General features: G+C 38.8%; 2 protein-coding genes and 1 long non-coding RNA gene across 3 annotated transcripts in view; 1 reads left to right on the top strand and 2 right to left on the bottom strand.

Annotated features, from left to right (window-relative positions):
* The window catches only part of UBA5 (ubiquitin like modifier activating enzyme 5), a 28,297-nt gene extending 25,550 nt beyond the window's left edge, over nucleotides 1–2,747 (bottom strand). The window contains exon 1 of the mRNA XM_003132421.6: nucleotides 1,933–2,747. Coding sequence (XP_003132469.4) covers nucleotides 1,933–2,093 — 161 coding nt within the window. The 5' untranslated portion in view covers nucleotides 2,094–2,747. The remainder of the gene's footprint in view (nucleotides 1–1,932) is intronic.
* Nucleotides 2,736–12,694, top strand: part of ACAD11 (acyl-CoA dehydrogenase family member 11) — a 97,989-nt gene continuing 88,030 nt past the window's right edge. Inside the window, 2 exon segments of the mRNA XM_001924765.5 lie at nucleotides 2,736–3,032; nucleotides 11,279–11,378. Coding sequence (XP_001924800.3) covers nucleotides 2,884–3,032; nucleotides 11,279–11,378 — 249 coding nt within the window. The 5' untranslated portion in view covers nucleotides 2,736–2,883.
* Nucleotides 3,023–5,078, bottom strand: LOC110256298. Its single transcript, XR_002337685.1, has 2 exons — nucleotides 5,005–5,078; nucleotides 3,023–3,581 (listed from the first exon to the last, which is right to left on the bottom strand). It is a non-coding gene; the product is annotated as an uncharacterized LOC110256298 (long non-coding RNA).

Raw genomic sequence — 12,694 nt, 5'->3', positions numbered from 1 at the left:
GTGTGGCCCTAAAAAAAGACAAAAAAATTAAAAATAAAAATAAATTATTTGCTGAATAAACAATTCTAAAAATCAAGGCTGACTTTTATTAAATTTTTATGTACTAGTGCAGAGCTTTGGGTGACAACTGTCATATCTTAGTTAGCAGTTTTAATAAATGATGCAAACAAGATAGAAATACTAAATGTTTAGATTTGAGTTCTGAAAGTTTGGTTTGTGATTATTACAATGTCAAGGAATTGTCTCATACTAAAAAGATGTCTGAAAGATGATGCTAAAGGTATGATCCACATTCCCTTGCTTTTCTTGGAGGCAGTATTTCAAAATTTTCATTTGTAAAATTAAAAAATGTTTAAGGAGAGTTCCCTTGTGGCCTAAAGGAATAAGGATCCAGTGTTGTGGCTCATGTTCAATCCCTGGCCCAGGAACTTCCATGTGCTGTGGGTGTGGCCATAAAATGAAAAAGAACAATATTTAAGGATGCCAAGTCAAATAGCTTCCACTCATTCTGATTAAAGATGTCAGTTCCTGCTTATTCAATCCCTAAAAATTTTGAATGGTTAACCTTTCACATGGGTGAAGTAAAATACATGCACCCTATCTATTATATCTCAAAACTGAAAGAAAAAAAAAATTAAGAAAGTAGTAAGATTAATGAGAGAAGAGCAAGAATCTGGCATGAGTTCATTTAATTTTGGTTAAAATGAACCCTTTTGTAATTACGGAACAATTATAATTTTGGTCAGGTTTTTCCATTACAAATAATAATGTAATTAACATCTTTGTGCCTAAATAGTGGTGTATATTTTAGGTTGTTAAAAAAAAAAAATACATGCACCCTAAGACTTCAACTGAGGATTTATGTAATAAAACTTTTTGTTAAAACCCAAACCCTCCTGCTCTTTGAAGGGGAAGAGCAACAATAATCTTTCCTGTTTCACCAACTTTAAAACTATTCAGTTTTTAGTCACACTATTTACAGTTCCACATGGACTTTGGAGTAAAACAAACGATGCCAGTCCAGGCCTTTTTAGCTACACTGTTAGCACTATGGTCTAAGGCAGGTCACAGCAGCTAAGCCTCAACTTTCTCCCCTATAAAATGAGGGTCAAATATAGTAGCCACCATCTAGGGTTGTGATAAGGAGAAAAAGGTGACAATGCATGCAAAGTGTTAAGCAGGTAGTGAAAGCTCAGTAACTGTTACCATATTCACTAGCAATAAGGTCTTGTACAGGGCTTAGTATGTACAAACACTATTCTAGAACTTTACATATACTTACATTTTCAATCTTCACAGCTGGACAGAGATACTAAAAGTGAGAAACTGAAGCAGATAGGTTCAGAACGCTCTTCAGGTTACTCAGGTGCTAAGATTTGAATTCAATCAGTTTGGCTCTAGAGTCCTTACCCTCAACCACTAAGCTACATTCAGCCTGCTGAATTCACAAACCTTAGGAAACGAAGAAAGAGAGCGGACAACACAGGTGAAGGCCAACGGTTTTAGAGCTAATCCAGCCCTCTCCTACACCCGTAATTTAAGAAACACTGAGAGGGCTCGATGAAGCTCGAAGCGTGTGCTCATTGGGTTTTACATTTGGTGTCACCTTCTAAAAGTTATTACTATCAATTTTAGGCAGAGCAAGTAAGACTAATAGAGGCAGGGGCAGAAGGAAAGCTGATACGTGTCCTCAGCAGACACAGGAGAAGCACCATATGGCTGATTCAGCTGGGTAGTTTTAAAAGAGAAAAAAACATTTTTTTCACCAGTACAGAGACCTGGCTTCGCCCGCTTGAGGACGGGGCCTCAGAACAAGAAAAGAGAGGTGGTACGAGGATGTGGGAGCTGGAGAGCAGCGGCGGGCACCTCACTCCTGACCACCTGGAGACCGTGACCTCGCCCACACCCCCTCCGCCCCGCCACTTAGGTCACCTGTAGGGGTTGGAGTCCACCACCTCCGGGCTCATCTTCTCGATGCGGGTCCGACCGCCTTTTCCGTCGCGGTCCCCCACGACCTGGCGACTTCTCTCCTGGGCCAGTTCCCGTTCCAGTTCCTGGATCCGCTGCTGCAGCCGCTCCACAGACTCGGCCATGGCTGGGACCCCGGCCGCCAGCCCTCCCAGCCCCGGCCGTCGCCGTCGCCGCCGCCCCACACTGTTGGCTGCTGGGCGGGCAAGAGGTATGTGCGGAGGTACCTTGCGGCGGCCTTGCTAGCCCACAACCCCGGAAAAGGGCTCCCTTCACCTCTCTAACTTACACGTCTCCACCGGCCCCGCTGGCCTCGCACGGGGTCCGCTTCCTGTGTGTTGCAGTCATCGTTCCCCCTCAAAAAATAAAAATAAATAAAAACGCAGTCACTTTCAGCTTCCTTCTTCGCCCGGGCCTAAAAGACCGACCTGCAGCAGGGCCTGGGTCATAAACATCCAGAGCCAGTATCCTGCGACGTTGCGTTTCCAACCGGGCAGCTAGGAGAAACCTCAGAATCTTTTATTCCCGAGCTCGACGTCCTGACGGACCTTTTTCTGCGCCGAACCTTTTAGGTTTTCCGCTTGCTGGTGCTTTAAATTCGGAGGTGGACGCGGCCTCGGAGTTCTTATTTGGCCGGAGTGACTAATGTGGTTTTGCTTTATTTAGAATTGAGGCCTCTAATTCTGAGGCTAGGTGAAAAATTTTAATCTGAACACACACCAAGGCCCTCCTGGCGCTTCGCGACTAGAACCCTTAACCTAGCCAGTCCGCCTAGCCTCGGCTCCGGGAGGGAAATTGTGATTGGCTGGAACCGCAGGCCCCCCTCCTCCCGGGCGTCCCGAGCTGTGGAGTGTCCCCGAGCCCCGAAGAGTTGCGGTTTCTGTGAGTCTGTGGTCATTGGATGCAGCAGCGATCATGAAGGCCGATGCCTCCCACGGTCCCGAGATGGGGGAAGTGCTGCCCCAGCACAAGTTGGACTGCAGGTCCCTGGAAGCCTACCTATACCAGCACTTGCCTGACTTTGGGGCTGAGCCTGAGGCCAAGCTGACTGTTGCCCAGTACAGGTATCGACGCCAGCCATTTCCAGCAGAAAAAAATCTGTGCCTTATACTTTTTTCCCTTTGGCTTTGGGTAGGTTCTCAGTTTACCCCATCTTGTTTATTTTTCCTCAGTGACGCAGTTTGCAGGCGGGAGCTGCCCTCACCAGTCTCCTGCATTACATTCTGGGTATTTCTAATTCAAGAGCAATAATAGAAGCACAGTAACATTCACGATTCCAATTATGAGAAGGAATCTTTGTTAACAATTACGTACTTAGAGGATTCAGTGAGGCACTTTAAGGTTGGAGGTTCTGCAGGATTTAGAGAGGCTTTCCCTCAACTTTTGTTCTATAACTTTTTTTTTTTTTGAGAAGCAGATGTCATTCCGTTCACTTTGGCCATATTCTTGCAGAGTGAGTTAATGATATCGGTTGGGACATCCGAATTCTAATCCAGATCTTCCATTTAGCAAATCGCAGCACCATTTTGGGCTTTAATTCTTTCTGAAGTAGGGGAATGGAACTGGACGACCATCCTGAGAGTACTGTTCTCCACTTTGAACTTGCTTCTAGTCTGATGTATAGTAGAAAATAATTTTAAAAGACTTAATTCTAAAAATAGTATTTTGATAAACGCAGAGCTATAGAAGCAGTCCTCTCTTGCCAAAAATTAGATGTGCCACTTACAGACTGGGAAATTTAAATGCTGTGTTACATGAACTCTCTGAGAACTTGTTTCATAATCTGTAACAAATACTTGCCTGTTCTGAGTAATCCTGATAATGAAATGATGTGAAAAGATTTAACATTGTAAGAGCACCATATACCAGTGGCATTTATCACTGGCATTTATATTCCTTGACTACTGGTTTCAGGTAAATTAAAAATAGTGGGAAGGAAAATGGATAAGAGAAAGTTTGGAGTATAGAATTAAAAGGCACCATGTCACAATAGATATTGTAGGACGAAAGAGAAATTGGAATAAAAAATGGCTTAAGTTTCTAGCCTAGAAGGCTTGTGTTGTAAACTAACAGATCAAAGTTCAAATTTGCTCTGAGAATCTGGACAAGTTATTTAACTTCTTTGGCAAAATGGAGATAGTAATCATTAGAGTTGTTGGAGGATTATCTTACTGAGAGTTACTTAATTCTGAATTAAATTTAATGTTTTTTTATAATGATTTTTATTTTTTCCATTATAGCTGTTTTACAGTGTTGTGTCAATTTTCTACTGTACAGCAAGGTGACCCAGTCACACATACATGTATACATTCTTTTTTCTCACATTATGCTCCATCATAAATAGCTAGATATAGTTCCCAGTGCTATACTGAATGTTAAAGCAGAATTGAGCTTGATAAATGAAATTAGTTGCAGCTTAAATAGTATATATGCATTGAACTATCCCCACAGAAAATACACATTTATTTCCAAGGCATATGAAAAAGTTTTTGAAAACTGAAGACATGTTAGGCCACAAAGGAAGTTTCAAAAATTCTAAAGTGTCATTCTGAAAAAATTTCAGAATATAAATGCCAAAGTTCAGAAATCAATAGAAGACAGCTAATAAATATATGTGTAGAAATTAATTGATAACGATAAAAGACCCAATAATCCACAGAAAATAATGGAGTTTATCAAAGTTCAGTATACCAAAATAAATTGCATTTCTGAACTTTAGCAATAAAAATATAAAGATATAAATTTCAGAAAGATAATAAGAGCATCAGAATTACAAATTTCCCCAAATATTATTCTAATAAAGTATGTGCAAGACCTCTGTAGAGGAAACTATAAAACTGTATTAGGACTTTAAAAAGAACTAAATAAATTGAGCGATGCCATGTTCATGAATAGTAGAATTCAGAATTGTATATTTCCCTTTTCCTCGCCAATCTATAGATTCAGTGCAATGTCTTAATTTTTTCCCCTAATTCAAAAAATTGCTTCTAACTTTTACATATAGGAGCAAAGGGCTAAGAATAAGCAAAAACTCACCTGAAGATGAACAAAGTGGGAAATTTCAGTTAAGATGGCGTATTAGCAAAGAGACAAACAGGTAAATAAAAAAGAGGAGAGTGTTCACAAAAAAGCCCACATAATTATAGAACTTTGATATGTAACAGTGCCGGCACTGAGAGTCAGTGCAAGTGGGGTTGGAGGGAGAAAGGATTTTTCAACAAACTATGCAGGGATAATAATTATCTGCATGCAATGAACCTTTCCACAGTAAAGAAACTCATGGACTTGGAGAACATACTTGTGGTTGCCAAGGGGGCTGGGGAGGGAGTGGAATGGACTAGGAGTCTGGGGTTAATAGATGCAAACTATGCATTTGGAGTGGATAAGCAATGAGATCCTGCTGTATAGCACAGTGAAGTACTTCCAGTCACTCATGATGGAACATTGATGGAGGATAATGTGAGAAAAAGAATATATATATATATATATATATATATATGACTAGGTCACTTTGCTGTACAGTAGAAATTGACAGACACTGTAAATCAACTATAAGGGAAAAAATAATCATAAAATAACATTTTAAAAATATTTAAAAAATCAAAAAAAGTATTAATTATCTGCATGAAAAAATTGAAATTAGGAGTTTCTGCTGTGGCACAGTGAGTTAACCTGTCGTTATCTCAGCAGCTCGGGTCACTACTGAGGCAGGAGTTGGATCTCCCTGCCCTGTGCAGTGGGTTGAGAATCCAGCATTGCTACAGCTATGGCATAGGTTGCAGCTACCACTCAGATTCAGTCCCTGACCCAGGAATTTCCATATGTCTCGGGTGCAGCCAAAAAGAAAAAAAGAAAAAATTGAAATTATACCCTTTCTTTACTCTAACCTCACACAGTTCCAGGTGGACTACAGTCTTGAATGATAAAGGCAAAACTATAAACATTTGGAAGACATATAGGAGAAGATCTTTATGACTTTGGAGTAAAGAATAAAATCTTTAAAAAGACAAAAGCATAAACCATGAAGAATACGATAAGTTTTCAGGAAAAAAAAAAAAAAGCTTTAAAATGAAATTACAAAAGAAAATATTTGCAGTATATATAATGGGTGTAAGATTAATATCCAGAGTATGTAAAGAACTACAATAGCCCACCAGAAAAAATGGACAAAAGACTTGAAGATACTCAACCTCATTACACTGTAATAATTGGGAAATGCAAATTAAAATAAGATGCCATTTCATACCATCATATTGATTTTTTTTAATCTGACAATATGAAGCAGGATATGAAATAATGAACTCATTCACTACTGGGGAGGGTATGGATTAGTATAACTAACTTGGAAAGCAATTTGGCACAATCTTGTAAAGATGAAGATGGGAAGATGTACATGCCCATGACATAGCAGTTCTATTCCTAATTGTATACTCTCAAGGAATTCTTATACTATGTTATCAGAAGATAATCTGCAAAAATGTTCATTGTGCTGTTTTTAATAGCAAAAGTAAGGAATATAAACACGATGTTCAATAGTAGAATGGCTGAATACATTTTAATGTATTCATGTAATAGAATACCATACAGCCATGAAAATGATTCAGCTGCAGCTATACACAACAACATAGAGTCAAAAACTGTACAAATAAGCAGTATATTGTTTAAGGAGTTAAACTTTAAGGGAATGATAAATTTAAAAATCAGGACATTTGTTATTGCGAAGGGAGGGACGTGCCAAGGGCTTCAGAGATATGGTAATATTTTTTTCTTTCTTAAACTGGGTAGTGAGAACACTGGTATTTGTTGAGTTATTATTCTTTATGCTTTACAAATTTTGTAAATATTTTATCTATGCACAATTTAGAATTTACTAAAATTAAATCACATTAGAAATTAAAATATGTAGAATGAAACATTAATGGAAACAGTATATAACTCGATACAACAAAACCTATGATTTCCAGCTACGTGCATAATATATGCCTGGCACTGCTCCAACCAGGAGAATATTAAAAAAAAAAAAATCTTGCCTTCTTGGAACTTCCATTCTATTTGGAGAAGACAGATATAAATAAAATTATTTTCCTAAATATTGCAGTGTTGGAGAAGGAGATGTATATTATGGAGAGAAACAAAGGAAAATAGGAAGTGTGTGGGAGGAGGGAACAGAAAAGCCTCGGTGAGAAGGTGGCATTCAGCAAAGAGAGATGGGGATGTGAGCCATGTCACTATCTGGGGAAAGAGCAATCCAGACAGAGGGATCAGCTTTCCAGGGTTTTGAAGGCCAGGTGTGTTCAGTGTGTGGAAAGAATTCTAGCCACTGTGCCTGGAGTTGTGTAAGCCAGGGAAACAGGAATGCTATTGCCTATCATAAGGGCTTTGGCCTTTGAGTTGAGGTGGCAAGAGATTAGGGATTTGAGGACAGAGGAGGGAAGTGATTTTTTTGAAAAACAAAACCTTTCTGCCTATTGTGTTTGATTGAAAGAGGCAAGTGCCAGGAGACTAGAATTATGGTCTGATACCATAGTGGTAGTGGTGACCTTGAAAAAGTGATTTCAGTGGAAAGATAGGAATGAAAGCTTGATTGAAATGGGTTCAAGAGAAAATAGGAGAAGAGGAACTGGGGAAGGTAGTATAAACAACTCGAGGTTTTCTACAAAGGGGAAAGTAAATATTCTGTGCAGAGGGGAAGTGGGGGTCAAGAAACATCTTTTTTTTTTAAAAAAAAAAAAAAGCATGTTTGTATTGTGATGGCAGTGATCCAGAACCGAGAGAAAACATTATCCAGGTGAAAGGTGAGATCAAAGTCCTTGAGTAGATAAGAGTTGGATGGAATCTGATTCACAAGAGAATGGACTGCCTTAGATAGAAATGTAAACATTCTTCTACAGACTCTGCCGGGAGTATTTGGGTACAGGTGCTTCTATGCAGTAGGTATGATAGTGTGAGCTTCTGGAAGTTCTTAACTGATTGTTCCTGTTTTCTCTATGAAACTGGAAGCTAGGTAATTAGCTGAGAATGAAGATGGTGGAAAAGTGTTGGAGGTTTGAAGAGGGAGGAGGCATTGTGAAATAGCCATCCAAGAGCATGGGAGAATGAACAGGCTATGGAAATATTATGGTTGCTGGTAGGGTTTACTTCGAGGTTCATAGTCATGAATTTGAAGCAAGAGTGGTTATTTTAATAGAAATTATTGATACTTTTCTTGGATTCTCTTGGAATTCTTTTTACTGTTTCCATGCACACCCTGGCTTGGTGGCTTCTGCTCTTTTTTTAGACTGTTCTTGGCCTACTGGAGCCCTTTTTGCCTTGAATGTTGTAGTGCCCAAGATGGCCTTAACCAGTGATTTATGAATTCAAGACTATGAAACCCCCCATCATTTTTGCTTTGAAGATAAGACAACTCTCAGATGTACATTGTAGAGTTTTCTTACCACGAGGTCAAGCTGAAGCTGCCCTCTAAGGGACTCTGAATCAGATCGTACTCTTGCCTGGCATTCTCCTTCCCTGACTTTATTCTCCCAGTTCCTTAGCGTTAGTGTTTCTTAAGTGTTTCCTTAAATACTTACACACAAATCTTTATCTCAGGATCTTCTGCTTTATCTCAGTGTGGGCTAGCTGACCTAGCCTAAAACAATAATTATGGCCGTGTGTTTCTTGGTCCAGCTACATTCAATTTCATGAGCACAGGCAAAGAGTTGCATTTAACCAGGATCCAGGAAGCCAATCAGATAACATGAAGTAAGAGAAGCCAAGGGTATTAAAGACGTATTCAAGGGAGTGGTTGTGTAATTGCCATTAAATTTAAGTTAGTTAAGGAAGGACATGATGAGGGGAAGGGGGAGCTGAAGGCCATGAAAAGGTAGTGTGATCTGTGGATGATAGGTCCTAAGATTGAAAGATTATTAGAATTGAGGTACTGGTGGGAATGAGTTAAAGAAAGAGTGTTCCTAACTGCACACTAAAATGCAAAGATTCCATCTTTGTAATTAAGATTGGACAAATCAAAAGTGCCACCTCTTCGGTTATAAATGAACAACGTTTATTTTAGTACCTAATGTCTTGACCAAGTCCTAAATAATAGTTATGACCTTTGGCTCATTGATGATTCTTATCATATTGATACCATCAATGGATTCCAGACTATATGGAGGCCTGATGTTTGGAGTGGTTAAATTTAGCCACTGTGTTCATAGCACACAGTGTTGGTAGTGGTCTTTCCATGGTAGGACTCTGCTTAGGTGTTTTTGTTCGTTTGTTTGTTTTGGTCTTTGTTAAAACCATCAATGGTAGAGTCTTACTCAAAGGAGATGCTTTTAGTTTGGTGGGGTTTAGTTTGTTTGTTTGCTTGTTTAGGTAAAATTCATGTTATATAAAATTCAAAATTTTAACTTTTTTTTTTTTTTTTTTTTTGGCTTAGCCTGTGGCATGCAGAATTTCCCATACCAGGGAACAAACCTGTGCCACAGCAATGACCCTAGCAACAATGCTGGATCCTTGACCTGCTGAGCCACCAGGAACTCCAAAATTTTAATTATTTTAAAATGTACAAATTTACTGGTTTTAAGTAATATTCACAATGTTCTACAGTCATCACCACTATCAAATTCTAGGAAATTTTTATCACCCCAAAAAGAAACATTTACCTCAAAATTCCCCCTTCATCCAATCCCCAGGAGCCACTAATCTGCTTTCTATCACTATGGATTTACATATTCTGGACATTTCATAGAAATAGAATCATATGTGGCCTTTTGTGACTGGTTTTTTTCACTTAATATTTTCAAAGTCCATCCATATTGTAGCATATATCAGAACTCCATTGCTTTAATGGTTGAGTAATATTCCAATGAATGGCTATACCATATTTTGTTCATCCATTCCTCTGTTGGTGGACATTTGGGTTGTTTCCATTTTTTGGTTGTTGAGAATAGTGCTGCTATGAACGCTCTTTTACAAATTTTTTGTATGAACATGTTTTCAGTTCTCTTGGATATATACCTAGGAGTGGAATTCCTAGGTCATGTGGTAGCTGTATCTTCAATAAGAAGTTTTTAGTTTTTCCTTTATATTTCACCTGGATTGTTTACCATCATAAAACGCCAGTGCTTTGTATATGACTGCATCATCAAAAATTCATCCAGTAAGACATTTGGCATGAAAAAATGTTTTTGTAAGGTTCACTGCAACTTGACTCTTTGAATCATCACAGATAAGTTGTTCCATGTCAAGATAGACAACATAGGGAGTTCCACCGTGACACAGTGGATTAAGAATACAACTGCAGTGGCTCAGGTTGCTGCAGAGGTGCAGGTTGGATCCTTGGCCCAGTGCTATAGGTTAAAGATCTGGTGTTGTCTCAGCTGTGGCTCTAATTCAATCCCTGGCCCAAGAATTTCTATATGCTTTGGGTATAGCCATAAATTAGACAACATAACTTGAAGTGGCCCCATTTCCCCATCATTGGCAATGATCTCCACTTTGCTATGCTAAAAAAAACACCCAACCAGGATGAGATGGTGCCAATATCAGTGCTCTGACTGCTGGGCGAATGAGTCTGGCTTATCGGAGAAAGACGAAGGCAATGGAGATGCTGCTGCATTCAATCAGGACTGCTTTTATTCTTTGCAGATGGAAACTTTGGTGAGGGGGAAAAGTGTTTACATTCCCCTATTACCTCAGGGATTAATTCTCCTTTTTTAAGGTCTCTCTTTCATACTGTTAATGTCTTTAAAAGTTGAGAAATTTTCATTGTAAATGAAGGTATAGATTGGGCAGTTTTGGTAGTTGGAGCATATTTCCTTAGTCCACGTGAGAATTTCTGTTCAGGGGACAGGGAAAGCCAATGCCCTGGGGTCTGTGAGTCACTGGGGCACTGTTACATTTCCTGGCCCAAGTATCCACTCGAGGACCTTGCTTATCAAAACTCCCTTTGTAGAGAGCCGTTCTTGTATCAGTCCAAAGGCAGATGAGGAGACAGTAAATCAGCTGTTCCAGCATTCTTTAATTTTCTAACTACCTACCTACAGTCTCTTCTGCCAGCCCTTCTTTGCTTAGATCTAGACAGGGTTCTAGGGGCACTTCTGATAAAACTCATCATTTGCAGGCAGAAAGTGAGGTCCTCTTCTGCCTGGGAAGGTTATAGGTTCTCCAGCTGCCACTCCATTACCATCTGCTGGTAGCACCCCTCTTGGCTTTTGAGCATTTAAATGGATTTATTTTCATTTTATATTTCTTCTGAAATTTCATCAGATTTGGGGGGAAAGAAAAATATATCTTTATTATTGACCCTTTCTCTACTCTTTTCTAGATCAGGACAGTCCAATCCAACCTTTTATCTCCAGAAGGGCTTTCAAGTATATGTACTCAGAAAAAAACCACCTGGTTTACTTCTTCCTAAAGCACATAAGGTATGGTATACAAATGCAATGATAAATTCCCTGTTGACTAATAAATGCATTTTATACACAAAACTATTTAAAATGCTTTTGAAAGTAATTATACATAGAAAATTATTATATTATAATACATTATTATTATTATACATAGAAAATACACTTTATATCTTAAATGAAAATTTCACTTGAATTGTATCCCCCCTTTTGGGTTTTATAAAGGATTTGAGGTTAAAATCAAAGGCAATCATTAGGCTGTTAACCTTGAGCAATATCCAGTCCTCTTGTGTATTTGATTCCTTCCTGTACACTTGGCTAGAAATAGTCACCCAGTGAATATTTTCAGTGCTACTCATTTATAGATGTTTTGTACTTTCATTAAATTATGTTTTTAAAAACACATGTGTCATAACAATATATATTCACTGACTAATATATTTGCTATAACAATCCCCTGATATTTTGGTGATAAAAAGAAATATTTGAATAATCATTTTATAGTATTTTCTAAATATTAGACATGAGAATTATAAAAGATTTTTTGTTAAAAATTGACTGTTTTCAGAAAACGAATATTTATCTATGGATTTTTAGAGAACAGAACATTAAAAGCATGATGCATATGTAGGGTATTATCATGTGTAACAGTGTTTCCCAGGTTCAGCTGACGCAAGATGGGCCATTGAAGGGTGGCTTTGATATCACAGTAGTGGAAAATGCAGAGTCTGATTTTCTTGGTCCCATATCAGATTCTCAGAAACATGAAGTACCTTAGATGCTTAAGATCAAAAAGCTGGGGTAGTTTCTATTAAACCTCAGCATGGCATGGCTGAAAGAGAATCCCCACTTGTAGGGAGAGATTTATGCCCCAATAAACAGCTAAATTTGTTTCTCTTCTTGGTAACCGCCTATTAGAAGACATCAGAATTTAATGCTTTCACCCCAAGGATCTGGAGTACTTTTGTTTCAGTTCTCTTTATTTTTCCCAAATGTACATTGAAAAAGCAATGTTTCCACACTGCCATCTACTTTAGGACTCCTCACCCTTTTGTCCAACCACCCCACCCCCATTTTCCAGCACCAGAGTGATAATAGGCACTTCCTTCTGTGGCCATTGGCACCACTGGCTGCTTTCCTTGGTGATGGGTTTAGTCACTTCCCTGCTTTAGTTATTGCAGCAGTAGTTACCTTATCCCTGTTGTCAAAGTGAGCTGCATCGTTTCTTCTCCTTATAAGTCATCAGCCACCACTGCCTAAGTCTGGGGAAGGGGACTTTACAAGTAGATGAGTCTGCTGTAAGCTATGTCCTTAGGTCCTGAGCGATAAGCCTG

The sequence above is a fragment of the Sus scrofa genome, chromosome 13 (assembly GCF_000003025.6).
Source record: "Sus scrofa isolate TJ Tabasco breed Duroc chromosome 13, Sscrofa11.1, whole genome shotgun sequence".
Lineage (NCBI taxonomy): Eukaryota > Metazoa > Chordata > Mammalia > Artiodactyla > Suidae > Sus > Sus scrofa.
This window is presented reverse-complemented; position numbering and strand designations above follow the sequence as displayed.